The sequence below is a fragment of the Liolophura sinensis genome, chromosome 11 (assembly GCF_032854445.1).
Source record: "Liolophura sinensis isolate JHLJ2023 chromosome 11, CUHK_Ljap_v2, whole genome shotgun sequence".
NCBI lineage: Eukaryota > Metazoa > Mollusca > Polyplacophora > Chitonida > Chitonidae > Liolophura > Liolophura sinensis.
Genome location: NC_088305.1, coordinates 15,392,434 through 15,414,278, shown reverse-complemented (window position 1 = coordinate 15,414,278; position 21,845 = coordinate 15,392,434). Strand labels below are relative to the sequence as shown.

General features: G+C 41.1%; 1 protein-coding gene across 2 annotated transcripts in view; it reads left to right on the top strand.

Annotated features, from left to right (window-relative positions):
* LOC135477640 (polycomb group protein Psc-like) overlaps positions 1-21,845 on the top strand; it is a 34,159-nt gene that overhangs the window by 7,597 nt on the left and 4,717 nt on the right. Inside the window, exons 1-6 of one of the 2 annotated variants that reach the window (XM_064757812.1) lie at positions 186-228; positions 13,737-13,849; positions 16,209-16,305; positions 17,617-17,672; positions 19,983-20,030; positions 21,615-21,720. In XM_064757812.1, the coding sequence (XP_064613882.1) occupies positions 13,738-13,849; positions 16,209-16,305; positions 17,617-17,672; positions 19,983-20,030; positions 21,615-21,720 (419 nt within the window). In that variant the 5' untranslated portion in view covers positions 186-228; position 13,737. Of the gene's footprint in view, positions 1-185; positions 229-13,736; positions 13,850-16,208; positions 16,306-17,616; positions 17,673-19,982; positions 20,031-21,614; positions 21,721-21,845 lie in introns of those variants that run through there. The other variant, XM_064757811.1, reaches the window with a different exon arrangement.

The window sequence follows — 21,845 nt, the reverse complement described above, 5'->3', positions numbered from 1 at the left end:
GTCCAGACGCGGCCTACTTCTCTGAACGCAGTGTGGCTGTAGAGAAAATCGTGAAGCGCTGATTGGTGGAGAGGAAACACTCTCTATAAATAGCGAACCGCAGTAGCAAATTAAATCCGTTGTCACGTGACCTGGTTAGCTTTTAGCGAGTCACTCCAAACGCTGACCTAGCTGAAACATTGGACGTGTTTTCCACGATCTCAGACCCCTGCTTTTTTCGCCAACAAGGTAAGTTTACGAAGACGTTAAATCGCTCTCTTATTTCGATCGCGTAGCGCGTGAATTTCATTCCGACTTGGTGTGTCGTGAGGGAGCGACAGTGCCTCGAGTTGTGTGTGACGCTGTGGTTTGCACCCTTAGCTTACGCTCGTATTCAACATGGCGCTAGGCGGTGGGTGAACAAATCATGCGGCAGTGAAGATTGTGTGGCCCAGTCAGATGTTCCTGTGTGCACGTCGCCTGGTCGCCAGCAACATGGGTGCCCCAAACAGCCGCGGGGTAACTGGGCATGTGGATTCCAAATATTCACATATGCTAAGATAACTTAACCGTCAAAACACTGTCGTGTATCACCAACTGTGTTTGTTACAACCCCTTGATTCACTAAAGCACGTCAACGTTAAAAAGTACTGCAAATTATAAACTTAAGGAGTATATATATATATATAATATATATATATATATATGTGTGTGTGTGTGTGTGTGTGTGTGTGTGTGTTCCGTGTTAGGCGCTTGATTAGTCGTAGTTTTCCGTATATTGGTTTGTACATGGAATGTTATTTTATCAGGCGAAATAACTGTGCACAGCAATTTTAAAGCTGTTCAAAATATTCGCAAATTTGAATTACTTGTATTAAAGTACCACCTAGGAATACAAATGTTATGAAATGTAGATACCAGAAGTTTTTGAGAAAAATGTGTTAAGCGACGAATTGCAGATGAAAGAGTGAATATGTACTGTATCAAAAGTTAGCCATGACATATATGTGTAAATATATATATGCATATCTTTATACATGGAAATATGTATTACACTACACTGCGATGCACTGAACATGTTTTGTGTCGAACTGATTGAATTCATGGACGTTTCTATCTGTGTGTTATGACAGTACAACTAATGTTAATCTGTGTATATTGGATTAATTGGGTGATATTTGTAAAGCCGTATTGCTTAAAATAGCGTAGAAGTGTTAACAGATGGCGAGTTGGACTGACCAATGGGGTGACGGGCGTGCTGATAACACAACCCCCGAGTAAACAAGCTTGGTTGGCCGGCAGAACGGGCGGTGTAAACAACACATACACACTCTCGATCCTTCCCCAGGCTCGATGTACACCTCAATTTAACTGCTCTCTTATTCACGGCCGTGGAGGCGAAGGTTTCCGGTGATAACCGATTTGTGGACAAGCATCGGGGCTAAGTATCCTAGCTCTCCTATGGGAGAAAATGTTCAGTTCAAGAGAAATGTAGTTTCAAGATGTTCCTTGCGTAACTGTCTGTGGTGAAAATGGAAACTGGAAACCAGTATCGTTCTATAAGTCAACATAATGAGACTATGCTTTCTTCCCAGCCTCCTTGTACAGCGAGAAGTCCGCGCTCCACATTTTCGGGGTCAGATTTGTTTTTTATCCGAGGGTATTTCGAAGCAGCCAAGGGAAATCGACATCCCCGACAGTAGCACGGCACTTTCTCTCTCTGTGCGCAGCTCCCCCTGCCGTATCTGCCTGGCATATCGTAACAGTCCTTTGCCCCTAACCTGCCTTCTTTCTTGCACGTCTTTGTGCCCCTCAAGCCCTGACGGACAGGCCTGTTAGGAAATCATTAACTCCCGCTGGGTGACAAGAGATTCGGCGCGGGCGGACGCGTCAATCCAACACGTCGCCGGCTAGCGACAGTTCCTCGACTCAAGGAAAGGAAAGGGCAAGGGATCTAGTGTTGAGCAGCGCACGGACCGTTAGATTGCGGATCCTGACGAGACTTGACAGCTAAGGAGATCCAATGGCAGTACTAAAGAAACCATCCTCACGCCCGTAGACACAGAAAACTTGTGGTCAAGTTATACATATATCGTGTGCACCTATTTTGAACCTTTTGTAAGTAAGTCCCTGAGTGAAAGGAGAAGTTTGGGCAAACAGAACCTTAAGTGAAAAGATGATGAATTCAAGATTTTAAATCTTCTTGTAACTGTGGCTATTTTAACGTTTATCACCTACAATTTAGAGAAATTGCTGCACGATGTGGACTTGGGAGGCGACCACCTCCTATACGTCAAGCTAACATGAAATTGACGAGAAAAGCCTGCAACCCATGGTGTTTTCGTCATGGACGTCATCCTTGTCGGTCCCATAGTGAACGGCTTTAATCGTGGCATAATACACTCTCAGTCAAATTTCAACAAACTCTTCAAAGAAACTAAAGCTCGTGGATAAGCTGTCACTGCTGCGGAAACAAGACCCCACAAACTGGTGCATGCGTACTGTAAAGATATTATACGTCAAGGCCGGGGTACAAGCAGGGACAAACCACTTTTAATGATTCTGATTGGACAGTACCCGTTCGGTCACGAGACCTGTCAAAATGGAATTCCCCATCCCAGACAGCTAGAGTCGCCGATTGCCTGGGTTTGAATCCTAGCCTATAATAACGTATATAAAAGCTGATAAAATTGCTCTGTGGGCACTTGAATGGCAGAAAACGTGGTTTCTTTGGAAGGCCAAGTTTGCAAGTTTCCCAGCATTTTCTATGACTCAGCTGCGGTTTCCTTAACGCAAAGAATTGGAGCGAAGTGGGAATCATGTGTCGTTTCAGACGGAATTTATTGATACGTTGTCGCTTTTGAGTTGTGATGTGAATGGACAGTCTATATGTTTGCTATATATTACAGATGGAAAAGCGATAATCGCACATTCATGTCGACGGTAGACAGCGTATATTTGATTACAAAATCAGGATGCCGGTGTTTAACATTTGTTAGTAGTTGTTTTACAAATAGACCATTCGGAAGGATGGCGTGATCTGTGGTGCACTGTAACTGACATTGTCATCTTGCATGGAGTTTTCTTCTAGCCAGATCGACTTTTGAATATCACAATAGGCGACTCAATGCAATTCAACATTACAACAATCCAATGCGTAATGGTAGAAATATTGAACAACTGACCCATTTTCGGATTGACAAGGAAAATGGCTTTCTCCTAGGTTCGCTATAGATGACGCGATTAGTTCATTCTTTGTTTTTGAAACCTTTTATTAGGTCTTGCAGCAACCTGCGGGTGGTCGTGGCTTGCCTCCCCCCCACCTTTTTTCCCTTGCTGTGCCGGCCGCACATAATGCTGGCCACCTTCGCATAAGTGAAATGTTATTGAGTACAGCGTAAAGAACCAAATAAATAAATAAATGAAACATGATATTGAAGACCTGTTACAATCGACGGTGACGGAATGCTCTCGGTTAGTAGAAACGCCTTTTGACCGGTAGCGGAGTCGGCAGACCAGTCGTTATTGACCACGAGGGGGCCCATCGAATTCGGGTTACATGCCCATGGTGAAAACTTAGGCGTGCAAGGATAATTAAGTCGTGGAAATACTGTTTAGAACCATGGATTAAAAGCTTATCATTTGCGTTTAGGAGCCAGCGCCCGGATGCCGTACCAACTGCTGATGGTGTAACATATACAGATGCACATACGTAGACTGACCCACAATCGAGCCACTCAGAGGAAAGCTCGACAACTGGAGGGTCAATCTATCACTGTCAGCTTGGCTAAGACCTGCCTCTACCGCTGGCGTTTTTAGTATGGGCGGGGGCATTGAAGACGGTGCCCTTAGGGACAGTGTTTGAGATGCAGCTGGTCGCTATGACCTCAGACGCCATGATTGTTACGAATAGTATTGACCTTACACACAGTGTAACATTGTCTGTTCATAAATGTTTACAGTATACGTCTACATGTCTGCAATATAACATTGTCTATTCGTACACTGAACACTCGATTTAGAGAAGCCCAAAACATTTCGTTTCATTTACATTTAATCCAAACTTAGTATATAGAGGTATGAGGGTTTGACAAAATTATTATTTGTGTACCATTGACCAAAAAATTTCGTGTGGGAATTCCATCACAAAGTGATCTAATGTAGGGGCCTATTTAATTTATTATTCTTATCTATAAAGGACTGTAATTCCTTAAAGTGCCTTCCACTCGGCACGGTTTTTGGTTTCCTTTCGCTTGGCTCGGTTTTTGGTTTGCTATCGCTTGGCACGGTTTTGGTTTCCTTTCACTTGGCAGTTTTTTCATTATTATAACCGTATTATTTATCCCCTCTGGAAAGCACCCTTAACAGTGATCGAAGAAAAAAACTGTTTTGTATACTAGCATTTTAAACTCTATCAGAAAAGAGCTCAGTAAACAGAAGTCAGAATAAAAAGCTAATAATACTGTGTGTAAAACATGAATGTCTGGGAATAACACAAACCTCTTACGTTTTATCTCGGATATTATGCCCTTAAAGGTGTTGCATACTGACGTCTCGTCTGACAACATTGTGTGGTTCAGTTAATTCGCATAATTTTGAGTGGAAATGGCTTTTTGTTATATGTTTACCGTTGTTCTTTAATTATGATTTATATAGCATATTTTTGTTAGGTGTACTAATTAAATCTGTTATAGAAAGATGCTATGATCAGAAAGAAAATACAAGAGAAAGTTTTGAAGATACGAACATACAGATGTCTCACTGATCAAATTACTTCCCCTCTTGAAATGAGGCGAGTTTTGACAAAGGAGCACAGAAATTGTTTCGTGTAACATGAGGTGACGTAAGGAGAATCCGTGTCACAATGTGAATCGGAAGGAATAGGCGTATACAACCTATAGGTGCTACAATATCGACGTAATATTAATGTCACGCCCTCCTATATAACAGAATAACCTGACCAATCGATCCAGCGTTACATAACGGCGCTTAAGCTCGATCTAACGGTACTGGCTGTAACAAGTGCTGATGCTCTCGGTGTATTGATTCGTGATTATTAGTAAGCGGTACATGTGACTGCTGTCCATTCGGTTGCAGGCTAACGGTATCACACAATAACAATTAATACTTCGTGCATATTTATTATGATATTAGTCTGCAAGGAAAATTATACCAGACCCTTTGCCACTATGTGTCTTTTTGTATTGTACTGAAGATAACGCGCTATAAAGCCAGTCCAGTAATCGGCTGATATTGACAGCCCTCCCGTATAACCGGGCATGCTCTGGTTAATGAGCTCTTCCCTACCCTCCCGGACGAGGCAGTCGTCAGATAGTGGCTATTAAATGTATACGACGTGCTGTTGTCAACCTAAAGATAGTCCTGCCGAGCTCATCTATAAATTGAACTTTCCTGATCCTAATTTTAGCAGTATTCTCACTCTCCAACGGCTTTTACATTAATTAAACTGACCGCCTTCGTCTGAGTGAAAAATTAGTGAGTATGACGTTATTAATGAATCAAAGAAATAAATTTACATGAACGTAACATGTAACCCTCTGCTGCTTTTTCGAAAAGCTGAAAGGGTCTAAAATATTTAGCTTCAGCGTTCCAATAAGAGGGGTAACTTCGGTAACGTCTGTTTGAAATGACAATTGTTAGCAAAAATTTCGTGATAGGTTCGTCTGGATATTTCTTTACGTCATTTTATGACAAACTAACGATACACTTTCGCGCTTGGCCCCCCTTCAAAATGTGCTCTTTTGTTTTCATTCAGTATTAATTCCTTATTAATTGTTAATTCGTATTTCAATTCAGAGGAAATTAGTTTTTGGATCTTTTGTGGACCTCAGATTGAATTAATCCTATAGAGGCTTTATACCGTAACAACAGAAACGTTTAGTACCTCATGTACTTATTCTTGTGTTTTGTTTTGGGGGATTTTCTGGGTTTTTTTTGACAGTTAAATATAGGTCAGGTAAGTGGCCTGTATCATTCAAGTCATCCTTAAATGTGTATACTTTATCATGGGCTCCCATTACGGGCAACTCTCCACAATATGCCTGAAATATTGCCGAAATGGCGTTAAGCCATAATCATTCATCCTATATTGGGGCAACTGCTCATGTAAAAATTGCGAAAAAGGCATTCGCGATGGCAACCAGCGCCTTGTAGCTGAAGTTACGCTTAACCTGGCATAATGTGGCTAACCCGTATGGAAATGGGATGTCGCTTTGACGGGAAATTTAAGAGGAACGAAAAGCTTTGTTGTTACGTCACTGGCCTTTTGTCCAGGTATATAGATCGTACCGCGTGATTCAGGACTGACGTTAATCGGCCAAGCGCGTGTCACGCCAAATGACCACTCAAATATCGATCATTTGCCCAGTTAGCACCGATTAGTAGCCCAGCGGGTAATCTACCAAGTACTCACTGAGGGCTTTCTTGGAAGGACAAAGGGCTACGTGTGTACGGTGAGACTGAATACCATAGATAGTATTGACCAAGACCAACTGGTCTGTCCTTTGTTCGTTGGCTTTCTTATACAGTAGACATTTGGAGCAGTCCTTACGTAAGTGAAAAGGAAATAGCCAGTAAATATATACATGACATCACAAAGTGTCTCCAGCAAACCGAAGCCCTATTTTCGCCCATTCATTGCCAGAGCTTATTACAGCTGGTGAAAGGTCAGGATTATGGCGTTTAATTAGGTGTCCTTGGGCTCTGTAAGAATCTGTTCGCGACAATTATAAATAAAGTGACATGCGGTTCGGACACTTCGTGTTAAATTGCATGTATAAGTCGTGGTGCACATGGGCGCATGATGATAACAAGCATGCATGTATATATCCCAATCTAGATTTTAGGCTTTGTAGGGGCTACGTAGATAAGGTACATCAGTCGTTTAAAAATACTTCATCGTTATCACAGAATTCAATATGTTATTTTTTTGGGGGGTGGTTGGGGGCTCCGGAGCCTATGTGGTTAGCGTTAGCACGCCGTGACCCAGGAACCTCCCACCAACGCGGTCGCTGTGCTTTCAAGTCCATCTCATTCTGATTTCCTTTCCGGCTCTATCCGGTTTCCTCCCAGCGTAATGTTGACGGCCGGCTTATAGGTGAAATATTCTTGAGTACGGCGTAAATAACGAAATACAATCGAATACATGAAAACATTTTTTACTTTTTTTCTGATATAATTGAATTGACACAATTAACTCTATGGAGCGTTCAGTGTTCTTGGAATGTAAGTAAGCATCCGACATCAATTACATACATATATTCCTAATAAGTGCTGCTATACTAGTCCTCTTCACACAGCTCTGTGAAATTGTTCACCATCACATTATGTTTATGGTGGGAGAAAAATCCGGGGGAAAAACCCACGACAATCGGCAGGTTGTTGGCGCACTTTCCCACGTATACGTAAGACCAGAGAGGAAACCAGCATGAACTGGACTTGAACTCACAGCTATCGCATTGGTGAGAGGTTGTTGAGTAATTGCTCTGCGCTACTTCTTTGTAATAAAATCTTTGTAATAATTTAGGACTAAATTACTCAGCCAACGGCCACAAGGCTCCTCTGTGGGCGGACATCGAACCAGTAACAAGGTTAGATTTGAAAAGGTTGGCTTTGCACCGTATAAGTTACGATTCAGATGAAGTAAATATTATAGTACATATATACCTTCAGTTGGAAACGATCAACATCTCCAAAAGCATGCATAACAATGGCTTGACTTGGCGTACAGCTATATGTGTATCGGAAGTATGAGGAACAATAATACTGATCGAAGGTGAGCAGGATTTCAGTATGTATTCTGGGTCCTTGTTTGATGTATAAGAATAAAACCGTAATGAGGATGATGTAAAGGGTGGATTTGACCTCCACAGGTCAGGATGTATTCTCACGATTGTTCAGCATGTATGAAAGTCTTACTTTAACTTCTCTGCGTAAGCATGTAAACGTGTTGTGTTGTATCCTAGCCCGAAGGAAAACGAGGCCTTGTATTGTATGATACATGGCATGTTTATGATCACACCAGAGCTTGTTGATGTAGACATGTCAAGTTGCGTAATTAGTCTGTCATCCGCTTAGTTTATCACAACCACCATCGTGACCTCAGCAAATTGCAGCGTTCACCTGATGCGTCTCTTGACAGGTAGTGATTTCCTCTGACATTGGTTCAAAACCCGATGATGTTTAGACACTTTTTTGTGCTATTTCGCTCAATTACTTGTTTGTATGTCAGTGACTGTTGTTTCCCAAAGCAGCAGTGCGTACCCCCCCCCCCCCCCCCCCCCCCACCCAATTCTGTGAGTGTATACATGTGAATCCCAGTCAACTATTAGTATTACTGTGTTTTCCCAACTTCTAAATGCATCTAAAAAAAGTTAAATGTGAACCGCATTTATATCGCCATCTCCCTTCTTCCCTTTGTCTCGATTCTTGGTGGGGGTAGTCGTGGATACGCCTAAAGTCATAGATTACGGATTCCCTCCTCACAAAGGAATCAACACGTCCTTGCATATTCAGTGGAGGACGAGTGGTCCCCTCGCTGGGCCGACCGGCACCCAGCCCTTGTTAGTTTTTAATTAACAGCCGGTGGCTGAGCGATACGCGGAAGAGAGTTGTGAGACGGCTAATGAAGAGGCCTCTTTACCAGATAATAATGGCGGCCAGAGCACGTGATATGGGGAGCCTCGTTCTTGTGCACCACGTGCAGTTAGAAACATGACAGCTGCATTGAGTACAAGTGGTAAACAAACAAGCAAACCCACAAAATGTCTCATGGAAGTGAAATGAACTTTATTGTGTTTTTTGATGACTATTGTGTTCCTTATTTGGGGCCTACGATAGGGACTAATTTCATAGGCTTTTTGAGGATTATCCCAGTGATTGTGTTGATTGTTCTCATGCACACGACCGGTAGAGGATTATCCCAGTGATTGTGTTGATTGTTCTCATGCACACGACCGGTAGAGAATTATCCCAGTGATTGTGTGGATTGTTCTCATGCACACGACCGGTAGAGGATTATCCCAGTGATTGTGTTGATTGTTCTCATGCACACGACCGGTAGAGGATTATCCCAGTGATTGTGTTGATTGTTCTCATGCACACGACCGGTAGAGGATTATTCCAGTGAGTGTGTTGATTGTTCTCATGCACACGACCGGTAGAGGATTCGTGATTATCACAGTGATTGTGTGGATTGCTCTCTTGCACACGAACGGTAGAGGATTATCCCCGTAATTGTGTTGATTGTTCTCACGCACACGACTGCTAGAGAACTATCCCAGTGATTGTTCACGCGTATGTGGCTGTGGGAAGATTATCCCGGTGATTGTGTTGATTGTTCTCATGCACACGACCGTTAAAGGATTATCCCAGTGATTGTTCACACTTATGTGACTGTTGGGGGATTATACCATTGATTGTGTTGATAATTTACACATAATTTTTTGTCTCAGAAATTAATCACATACATTTTAGCAAGCCTGAGGGAATGTATGAGTCCGTAATGGAATCTTGTGTCTTGTTGGGGACATCTGCGAGTCTTTTGACCATTATTTAGGGACTAGATTATTGGATTTTGATGATTTTGACCGTGTAGCGTGTGAGGAATTTTCTGTTTACATGTTCAGTGTATAGAGTGAAAATATTTCCTGTACCAAATGGAGAGGGAATGATTTCTATTTACATATCATTCGTTCAAAGGACCGCGGAGGACCCTGTGTTAGGGGGATTTTGTCATACTTTCGTATTTGTTACAATAAGGAAATCTGTGAGCTAATGTATGAAGGAGGTTTGTGTGTTCCGTTTTGTCCATCATCTTTCATACCAGGGCATAAGCGCGTGTAAACATCGACGGAAGTATGATATTTCTGTCGATGTGTATTACCAAAAGTTTAGAAGATGTATTATTTAGAAACTGAAAACAAATATTATAATTTGCTGTATGAGTTTTGTTGTTCGTCTGGTATCAGTGACATTTGTAAATTTCTTAGTGCGTTTTCATGGCGACGAGTCATATGCTGGTATCTGTCATGACGACGATTTGTATTCACATCTCACGACGACGATTTGTATACATATACATTTGTCATGACGACGATTTGTATACATATACATTTGTCATGGCGACGATTTGTATACATATACATTTGTCATGACGATTTGTATACATATACGTTTGCCATGACGACGATTTGTATACATATACATTTGCCATGAAGACGATTTGTATACATATACATTTGCCATGACGACGATTTGTATACATATACATTTGTCATGGCGACGATTTGTATACATATACATTTGTCATGGCGACGATTCGTATATATATACATTTGCCATGACGACGATTTGTATACATCTTCGTCTGTCATGGTGACTCTCTCGAAATCATCGGCGTATAAGCATACGTATATCCGTATTTAATTTAATGCTGAACTTATCATACAGTAACATTCTATCCACATGTTGGGCGTATAATTTCAAGCGTTTACTCTCTTCTTTGAAATAATGTTGCTTTATAAATTTTTGCTCGCTTGTATCACAGAAACACATATCGATTGATTTCTAATTGGATGGGTATTGTGTGGAACATCTCCCAGACTATAGGCATGGATTTGTCTAGACGTTGATGGCAAGCGGCTTGTCTAGCCAATGTCTGCTCTGGTATAATAAGACTGCCCTTGATGAGATGTCAGATCTGTACCATTTAATCCTACTGGGCGCAATTGATCGTCTACGGCTTTATTTCATGATATTATATCGATTGACTGTTGCTGATTGATTAATATAGTGCTGTGATCATCGACTGGTGCATGAGTACTTACTTACTAGTGACAAGTAAGGTTTATATGTTCGTCTATCCTGCACATATACAGAGTTGCGATTTGAGCTGAAAACTAGACTTAAATTAATGCGTAGAATTGCAACAAGTGATCAGCGCTAGGGTAACATGCTTCGATTATTAACCTACATTGTGGTGTAATATATTGCCTACGGAAACCAACCAATCTTAATACCCTTTTGTCTTGATTGGATCTTTGTTTCATATCAATTTGAATATATGCAAAGTTTAATTCTAAAAATACTTTTTCGTTATGTTATCATACAGTGGAAGTACTGATAGTCATTCATTTTAGCCAAGAAAGAAAGAAAACAACACTTAATGCATGAGATATCTGGACTCTAGACAATTCGTGTATTGCGGCGTGTTTCATCGAAGACTGAAACATTACCTCGTATTTCTGATCGTTGCGTACGTAGACAGCTCTTCGCCCTTGATTATGTGCCCAGACGTGTTATTTGCGCTGATGGCCACGTGGAAATGTTGTGAGTGTATGAATTCCCCATTCTGTTAACAAGCGATCGCTAACTTATTATCTGACGTTATACGACACCAAGGGCTTGGTATTCTGGTACACAGCATGTGCTTGTTATATACCATGTGCTTGTTATACGCCATGAGCTTGTTATACGCCATGAGCTTGTTATACGCCATGAGCTTGTTATACGCCACGTGCTTGTTATACGCCATGAGCTTGTTATACGCCAGGAGCTTGTTATACGCCATGAGCTTGCTATATACCATGTGCTTGTTATACGCCATGAGCTTGTTATACGCCATGAGCTTGTTATACGCCATGAGTTTGTTATACACCATGAGCTTGTTATACACCGCTTGTTATACGCCATGAGCTTGTTCTACGCCATGAGCTTGTTATACGCCATGAACTTGTTGTACACCACGTGCTTGTTCTACGCCATGAGCTTGTTATACGCCAGGAGCTTGTTATACGCCATGAGCTGGCTATATACCATGTGCTTGTTATACGCCATGAGCTTGTTATATGCCATGAGCTTGCTATACGCCATGAGCTTGTTATACGCCATGAGCTTGTTATACGCCATGAGTTTGTTATACACCATGAGCTTGTTATACACCGCGGGCTTGTTATACGCCATGAGCTTGTTGTACACCATAAGCTTCTTATACACCACGTGCTTCTTATACACCACGTGCTTGTTATACAGCGCGGGTTTGTTATACACCGCGGGTTTGTTATACACCGCTAGTTTTTTATACACCGCAGGCTTGTTATAAACCGTGTGCTTGTTATACACCATGAGCTTATTATACACCATGAGCTTGTTATACACCATGTGCTTGTTATACACCACGTGCTTGTTATACACCACGGGTTTGTTATACACCGTTAGTTTTTTATACACCGCAGGCTTGTTATAAACCATGTGCTTGTTATACACCATGTGCTTGTTACACGCCGCGAGCTTGTTATATACACCATGTGCTTGTTATAAACCATGTGCTTGTTGTACACCGCGGCCTTGTTATACACCGCGCAATCACAATGTCACAAAGTTGTATCACTTTGTGTGAGCACAGGACGCGACGTGGTTTTGTTTTGGTGAGACTTAACATAATTATTTCTCACTCATCGCAGCCTAGTTGTATATTACATTACACAACAGCGAAAGTAAAACTTTGTTTGTTCACGTTCTGTCAGATATGGGGTGGGATAATATAGACAGCTCAGTTTATCATGTAGGCGCACGTCCTCGCCCTTAAAGCATATTCCCTTATCAACGTGTACATGTACGTGTGCTTTTTGTTCAAGGTAGAGAAAGTTAAAACATTTCATAATACCGTAAACTGTTCACAGGTAAGTTGTGAATCGATTACACACGACTTGTACGTTGATTGTACACAATTTGTCAACACATTACAAATATAAGAGTGTATCAGCTGATGGCCCAGAAGTAATCTGTTTTGTGTATATTTTGTGTGTGTGTATATATATATATATATACACACACGCGCACGACACCAACTGAAAATACTCAGGTTACTATCTCAGTGTTTTATCACGACAAGATTGAATTTAATTCAAGCTGTGGAATTCTCCTAATATGGACCACTAATGCATCAGTGGAGGATACATTGTGGATACATTCAGGATACAAAGGGGACATTAGATGTTACAGCACGCAGTGTGCTGTAGATTTGATCATGCGCAGGAAAATGGACTGTCTGCCGACTCTGCTTATACTAGTCATGTTTCTTCTCATAAATTTTCAAGCCTACCCGAGTTATGGGCCTGAGGCCGGGGGCTTTGAAAGGGGTTTACCTACTGTATTGGGACAATCAATCTGTTGGTACGGTGCGAGATGTGCCTCTGATCTTCCGCATATCACGCTTATTTTTATCGGTTTTTATAATGATGTACACAGCGTTCAGTCCTACTGCGATCGCCGGTGCCTCGCCGGCTCAGTTGGTCAAAGCGCTCGCTCAAATGGTTAACGCGCTTGCTCGCCGCCACCCTTGGCAAATTCATGAGGAGACAGGTCGTGTGTTCGAATCCTGCTCTCGCTGTTTAGGCTGGGGCTTTAAGTAAAAAAATTTGTCAGGTACTTTGGCGAAGATCGATGCTTTACTCTGAATGCACTCGTTTCCTCTATCCATAAACCAGACCACGATCACATGAGTAACAAATTTTTGAGCCCGGCGTTAAACACCAATCAAACAAATACACGTATAAAATTGGGTCGTATCACTAAATCCATAGACATTTGGTTCGAAATTGTAATAAGCATATATTGTCAATAAGCATGCCATTATGTGAGAGTTTTCCGTCGTTTTTTTGCTGAATCAGTGTTGTCGTAAATTTGCGCCAGTTTGTTACAATTTCACTTTGAAAGTTCCCCTTTTCTCTTTGCAGGATGTATCGGACGACGCGGTTGAAAATAACGGATTTAAACCCACATCTAAAGTGTGTACTCTGTGGCGGCTATTATGTGGACGCTACCACAATTATAGAATGTCTGCATTCATGTGAGTACAGAATTGTATATTCTCTATATACATGTGAGTGCAGAATTTTAATTTGTCTACATTCATGTGAGCACAGGATTGTAGATTGTCTTTATACATGTGAGCACAGGGTTGTAGATTGTCTTTATACATGCGAGTGCAGAATTATAGTTCGTCTGTATACATGTGAGCACAGGATTGTAGATTGTCTTTATATATGCGAGTGCAGAATTATAGTTCGTCTGTATACGTGTGCGTACAGAATTGTAGTTCGTCTGTATACGTGTGAGTGCAGAATTATTGTTTGTCTGTATACAGGTGAATACAGAATTATAGATTGTCTTAATACAGGTGGGAACAGAATCTATACACATATAGGCGTACACACGAATAGATTGTCTCTGTGCATATGTGAGATTTTTCTTGGCGTATATATTGTTACATTCATGTAAGTGCTGAGTTGTTTAATTTCCCACCACAAAGACAAAATGAAAATTTAAATCTATTCCTAAGGGAAGTGTAGAACGTATATTCACACCATACACCAGTAAACACCGCAGTAATAATGCATATATTGTCAAGCGTTTTGCTAGAAATTGACGCCAGCGTTCAGTCGATGTAGGACTGTTTTACATTTCTTATTTCACACTTGTAAAATATGCATCGTTTACAATATCGTGGGAACATAATGTAGAATTGTATAACCTCTAGTGCACACGAAGGGATAGGTTTTAAAATATCTTTAGTGATCTCAGTAAGGTATACAGTTATAAATATTGTATTTTCATGGCGTCTTTATTCATATAAATACACGGTTATAGAATGTCTGATGTTCCTAATTCTTATATTTACTTAGATTGTCTCTCTCCATATCAGCAGCGTCTTTTTTTCTTTTATGTACAATTTCGGAATAGTTAGATTTTGCTCATATGTTACATAACAGTCATAAAGTGTGCATGAAGTTAGACGCTTACATATTTAAATGTCGTTTTGTTTCCGCAATTTTAAAGGCATTGTAATTGTCAGTCACGTGGTGATGATGTGAGTAGGTCGCGTTGAGTCCTACATATCGAAGTCCCCATCTGTGTAACTCCTGTAGTGTTGAGACAGTCCTGCTCATTCACAAAGCAAGTCTGTCTAACTATTAGTGGAAAAAGAACCAAGAACAAGAGGTAACAGAAGACAAGGATTTGCTGATAAAATATGAGTATCCTGCGAGCCAGTTTTCTGACACGTCGATGTGCTTAAGGCTCAGACAGCGCTGTACGCGTGACTCGTGATCTGGCACAGAAATAAATCCGAATGTGAATCGTTTACACAAAGTTTTGTAAAGCGAGACACCTATTCCTGATCCGTCGGCCGGCCCAGAAAATTTTAAAATGGTGTTCTTTTAACTGAACTAACTTATGGTCCAGGTGGCCGCGTGGTTAGGGCGTAAGGATATTTAATACAAAGGCTGTGCCGCGGCTGCCCTCGCAAAGAAAACAGTGCCGAAGAATAAGCAGTGAAGGGGAGGATAGAACAGATGGGTTAGCTCCCGAAATACCGCAGAATCCACGCTAGCTATGCGAGGCGCTGGGAGCTTTACTTTTCATCTAGCGTATCTCACTCAGTTGTTTCCGTTTGACGAAACAGAGAGGGAAATTTATTCTCTTCGGCGCAATGATATCGGTCTTCGCGGATAACCATGACCCTGTTCACGGCGTGAATATTCATCAGCGTGTCGCGGTTTGAGCCAATGAGCATGCAGCCCTCTGGTCGGCTTGGCGTTGAAGTGCCGTGAGAGGACACCCATGTTAAACGTTGCTTAACTGTTTAATTCTTGTTGGGCTCTTCGGCATTAGCACTGTGTACAATCAACGCTGGTGATCACTAGATGCATCATTAGGTATAAATTGATCCAGCAACAAAGGGTGGATTTATCTCAGTTTGAGATAAATCCCCCGCCCCAAAAAATGTGAGAATTGTGTCCTCATCGCTCTGAATATTTCCGGGTCCTCTAAATATCAGCATGCCATTACCAATAATTTTCTAATTAATTAGATCACTTAAAAAAAAAAACAGATATCTCCTTTGGCAGTCGGAATAATATTGCATATATATATGTAGGATATTTTTCAAAGGACCACTTAAAGTATACCTACGTACGTTATTTAAATCACGCTCATGATATTTATATATATTTTAATTATTTTTTTTAGATTTTTATTTTTATGTAATAATTTATAAATAAAGCTGATTAGAAAATGCATAAAACATTTCTATTAAAATAAATATTATATATACATAGTGAAAAAATCATTATTTATTAAAATTATTTGGCCTAACAATTAACTTTTCATTAACGGGGTTGTTTTTGTTATCACATTTATTTTACTAGTTTGCCGGACGTGTATCTTGCGTTACCTGGAGACAAGTAAATTTTGTCCGATCTGTGATGTCATGATCCATAAAACGCGACCCGTCACAAACATACGGTAAGTCTGCTGGGCTTTTAACTCTGTTGTGTTATTTTTTACTAAATTTATTTACTCTGAAGATAACATATGTTTTTAGTATGAATAAATTTAGTCGCATTAATTGTATCTGGTAAAATAAACGGATTCAGTATATCTATATGATATGCAAATATACATACATTGTAAACTTTAAATTTAATGTCTTTTACTTGTTAAAGTTTAATGTATATACAAGTGATTTTTGAAATTTGTAATAAGATTAGCGGTATATATTTCTTATCATTACTAAAGGGGAAATTAAGATAATTCATTTTTTGCGGGAAAGTTTTGATCCAATTACTAGTATTTGTTTGATTTTGTGTTTTACGCCGTACTGAAGAATATTTCACTTACACGACGACGGCGGCGAACATTATGGTGGGGGTTGGAGGGGGGGGGGAACCCACGACCTTCCAATTACTACTAACTTATGTTGCAATGTATTCCCGTGTGTGTGTGTGTGTGTGTGTGTGAGTGTGTGTGTGTGAGTGTGTGTGTGTGTGTGTGTGTGTGTATGAGTGTGTGTGTGTGTGTGTGTGTGTGAGTGTGTGTGTGGAACGGGCGGTATTGTAGTTCCACATCTCCAGTCGTCACGAATCAGCATTTGGTCGCGAAGAACTACAGTTTAGGAGTGTGTCGAGCGTTTGAAAAAAGACTTCCGCGTGGAATTCTGTAGCTTTTGACCAGGCTTTTTCTCACAGTGCTGTTGCATCGAGCAGAACAGTGGTGTTTTTTGTACCTTCTGACCAATGCCGGAAGCTGAAAAGTTAGCCAGACGGTGTGACATTCATCGGTCTGGCTTTGTTATGCCCAATCTGGGGAAGTTAAGCCCACTGGGCCACAATGGCCAGACAGGGCAGACAGGACAACATCTCCTTTCCATCCATCAACGATGTGTAACTTAGCATTTCGAGAATTTAGCGCCAGTTGTTTGTGACGCCTGTATAAGAGCCCCTTGTAGAACTGGTCATTCTACAAAACACGAAGCGAAGAAAAAAGCGTCGGTTCGCACAGTCTGTCAGGGATGTTTACCTTAACATTAGGATTTGTGCTACACCCAGTGACCTCTGGTTGCATTGTTGTCCTTCAAGAGGCCCTTGTGTTGTTACTCCACGGGAGAGCTGCTCGGAGTGAAAGGGGATTTCCGCATAAATCACCTGTAGCCAATAGGATCCCTGAGCGAGGACGAGAGGCTACCGCTGTCTCTATTCAGCGCCTACGTTTGTATTACGGCTGGCTGGCTGCCTGTCACTCCGCTAAATGTCGTCTGCTTTCTTCCATGTGTTTCAGGGCGGACAAGACCTTACAAGATCTCGTTTACAAATTGGTGCCTGGGCTGTATAAAAGTGAGTAAAGCTTTCTGTCTGACGTGTGTCAGAAGGGGAGATTTATTTTCATTGGATGGGGTTTTTTTTTACTAGGCTTCATTGGCCTGCCGACTTCCTGCAGCGCCGGTGACCGTCGTGCTGGTCTCCTCAGTGTAGATAAACCCTTAACTGAAATGCTCAGATGGTTACAGTCTGAAGTACATTTTTCCAAAATTGTATACTTGAAAGTCATTTTTATATACTTCTGCAGAATAGTATTCGTTTACTTTATGCAGTACCTCGTCAATTTGATCAGAATGGCTGTTGAAAATAAAAACCCCTGGAGTATAATTTGAAGGTCTAATTTATGTGAATGTTTATAATCCCAAAAGGAACTATAATTGAAAATATAATTGCATACAGAGAGCAGTATAGATAACATCAAGATGCAAACTTCTTAGATTTTTGGCTGAGTGTTTCCCATAGTATACTTTTGGCCTGTACATATTTAAGTGAATTTTATCTCCAGTGATAAAGCTTACAAACAGATAGCAGACCTTGAGCATGACTTAGGCCAAGCCGTTATCATTGACCCTGTGTAACTGAATATTGTAGTCCCCAAGGGGTACAGCGAAACAATGGCACCTTTGTATGAATGCCCCAGCCATTTGCGCCCTGTGGCTCGCATTGGATGCTGAAATGATATACGATATGATTGAGAAAGTTTGGACTAAAATTGTATTGTGGCGTTCTGGGGATAAGTGAGTCATTTCGGTAAGTAAGACATGGAATGCATATTGACAGGCCGTTGTGTTATCAAGAGGAGCACGTCAAGCAGTGATGCATGAATGTAAAGTCTTAGTGATGATCAGGAGTTCAATTCTGACTCAGCATGGCATTAGAAGATATTGCATTATTCCTCGTTCAGTCACACAATTCACATGTCATTGCCCAAACTACCCTCCTGTGTTCTCTCTCTCTCTTTTCCGTCAAATTTCATGAGCATTCATAACTTTGTGTGAAGCCACTCCCTGATTATTCATATGTATATACATAATGAATAGTAGATTTCATCTTGTCTGAGTTACTTTGTACGTCGGGAGTCTACATTCAGCCATTCACTGACGTGTGTTTCCCTACCATCTCGCGTCAAACACCGGATTCACGCGGGCACACATGCAGTAAAAGGTCAAGAAGCAGGAGGTTTGTTCTCAGCCACAAGGGAAAGCGTTGATGTAGATACAGCGTATGTACATGGATATAGTATGGTTAGTGAAGACCTGCATGTGCCCCTAAAGGCACCTCATCTTGTCTGACGCCGAATGATGGATGGCCAGCCGGACTGACCGCGCGGGGTTCCCGCGGGGACAAGCACGTCTGTTGCCTCGCGGTTAGAGACATTTGACCTCGCGTCCCCGACAGGCGGCTGAAGCAAATGCTCACCGGCACATCGCGAGATCTACACTGACGGCCGTGTATACAGTATGTCTATCGACCCGCCAAGTCCGGCAGGAACATGGCGACAGTGTCCGTTAGGGAAGTCATACTACGTTAGTAGGGCTTACAGGCCAGCATAAAGACGATTCGCGTAAAGAGGAGGCCACCTTGGCTGTGTGTAAGAGAGATGTCTGTCAAAAATACCGTTGTACTTCACGTATGTAACAGTTATTCATAGGGAATTCCTGGATGGATACATACCTCAGAGGCGATTTCAACAGCGGAGAGTCACGTGCTTATGGACCCAGTTATGTTTCCGCTCAGTCACGGACAGATTAAATGATAGATATCAGTTGATGATAGAGATGAACAGGAATGCAATAGTGTGTGTTCGCAATTTTTTGTTTTAACTCGACCCTATATTGGAGCTGCGAAAACTCATGGACGGTTTACATGAGTGATTATCTTTCGTTTTCGTATTCAGAAATATCCTATTTCCGCTTTTCACATATTCACTTTTGTAAACATCTGTTTATATTCTATGCAGGCTAAGTTTGACATCTGTTTTTTAATGGTGTTGAAATTTTAATTGCTTTTTTATTTGGCGTTTTGATTTGTGTCTTTTATCTGCAGAAAGATTATTAATTTTCTTTTGCCTTGACTCGGAAATGTCTGGTCTATTTACGACCATATCTTAATTTCAGTATATTTATCAAGTTCTGGCTCCCTTTAGTTATATGTAAACCAGGATGTATCCATAAAATATAAATGTATAACACTGACAAACGCTTTGTCACATTTACTTAGTTTAGTAGTCAAAGGCATCCGACAAGAAATGCAACTTTCAAAGTAAAGCGATGAGCTTTGTGCATATCTCGGCCATTACAATTCATACTATTTTTGATTTTTCAGACGAAATGAAGAGAAGGAGAGAGTATTACGTGAAACACCCAGATGATGGTATGTGCTTATCTTGTGTACTGCAAGTGGGGGCCTCCTTGGCCTCTCACCAATGCGCGGTCGCTGTGAGTTGAAGTCCAGCTCATGCTGGCTTCCTCTCAAGCCGTACATGGGAAGGTCTGTCAGCAACCTACGGATGGTCGTGACTTTCCCCCCGAGCTCTGTCGGGTTTCCTCCCACCATAATGCTGGCCGCCATCGTATAAGCGAAATATTCTTGAGTACGACGCAAAACACCAATCAAATGAATATATAAATACAATCTGCGTACTGCATTTTTAAGCGTTGAAATAAAGGGTTCGATTGAATTTTTTTCTGCGCTAAAGTTGTGACTTCCCTAAGGTATTTAACATTTATAATTTTGTTATACTTTCGTGACAAATTAAAAATTGACATTTATTTGCAAATATAAGTCCACGAATAATACCACGTGTCAAAGATTAAGTCTGAGATTAAGCCATTTTCGTGATGCACGCTACATAAACACAACGACGGTTCAGACTGATGCATGCACAAAAGGACACATATTTCTGGAAGCACCGCAGAATTTCACCAAAAATCTGACATTTACGGCAATTTTTCTACGTGAGATTATTATGTTGGTGTTCGAAAAACTGACCATTACCTGTTCAGCGTTGGTTGAATGTCCATAATAAACTGCTGGTCATATCCCGTAGCGACAGAAAACATGTAAGTCTCAGCATTTGTGAGCTGTCATTGCGGACACTCGTCAAACGCCCGATGCACTATTATACTGGCAACCACGTTAATTGGGGACGGCTGGGGGGGTGGGGTGTGATGGGCGTTTGGATACACCTGTCAGGTATAGTGCTCTCCACTTTTTATTTGAACATAACTCATCCTGTATTTTTTATATCCGCTTTTTTTTATACACATGATGTCTTAATTTTACGGCTGTATATTTGGACCAAGGTTATTGGAGTAGAACAATTAGGGCAGGGCTTGTTATAAAGCCGATGTGGCGGACGTGAAGAATGACTAGGCGTTGCCGTCGTTCTTAATTGGCCGTGAATTGGCTTATTATTTCCTGTCTGGTGATCAGATTACATTTTCTGTCAGATGGAGAGAATTTTCATTCGGCACTGTTTCGTTAAAGGCTAAAAATGATTCTTCTAGGCGGTATTCCTTTCGTCTCGGGATCAGTGATATCCCTACAACCGCCATTCACTCAGTGGTGTTTATCTCTGTATCGAGATGTAAGATGTAAAACTCCCTTAGTATCAGTCTCAAATTCTTGTGTATGGCGGTGAACAATGATGTTTATATGCCTTTCTTTTGTAACTGTAAATTCCATCATGGATGGCGTCGTGTACCACAACTGGCAGTCATGACAATTTCCTCACAGAGCTGTATACAGGAAAAAAGTGCAAAGTCGTACCACACCGTTGACCAATAAGACCAGGAGTTCAAATCCTTCCTCCCTCTCATGGTAGCGAGGCAAAGTGCAGGTATACTAATTTTGTCTACCGCAATTGCACAAACTGAACTAACCAGTCGTGTATTTATTGGTTATTTATTATGTATTTTATATATTGATTAATTTTATCTATTTTATTCGTTGTAGTAAAGAGAATCCGCTTGTCGGGAGAGGCCGTAGGTAATGAGGCAAAGGACCGCGTGATTTACACAGAAGATGAGCGAATTAGTGTCAGTTTGGAGTTAAGTACAGGGTAGGTGTAAGCATAATGGTGTTATGCAGTAATTAACTACAGGGTAATTGTAAGCATATTGGTGTTATGCTGTAATTAACTACAGGGTAAATGTAAGCATAATGGTGTTATGCTGTAATTAACTA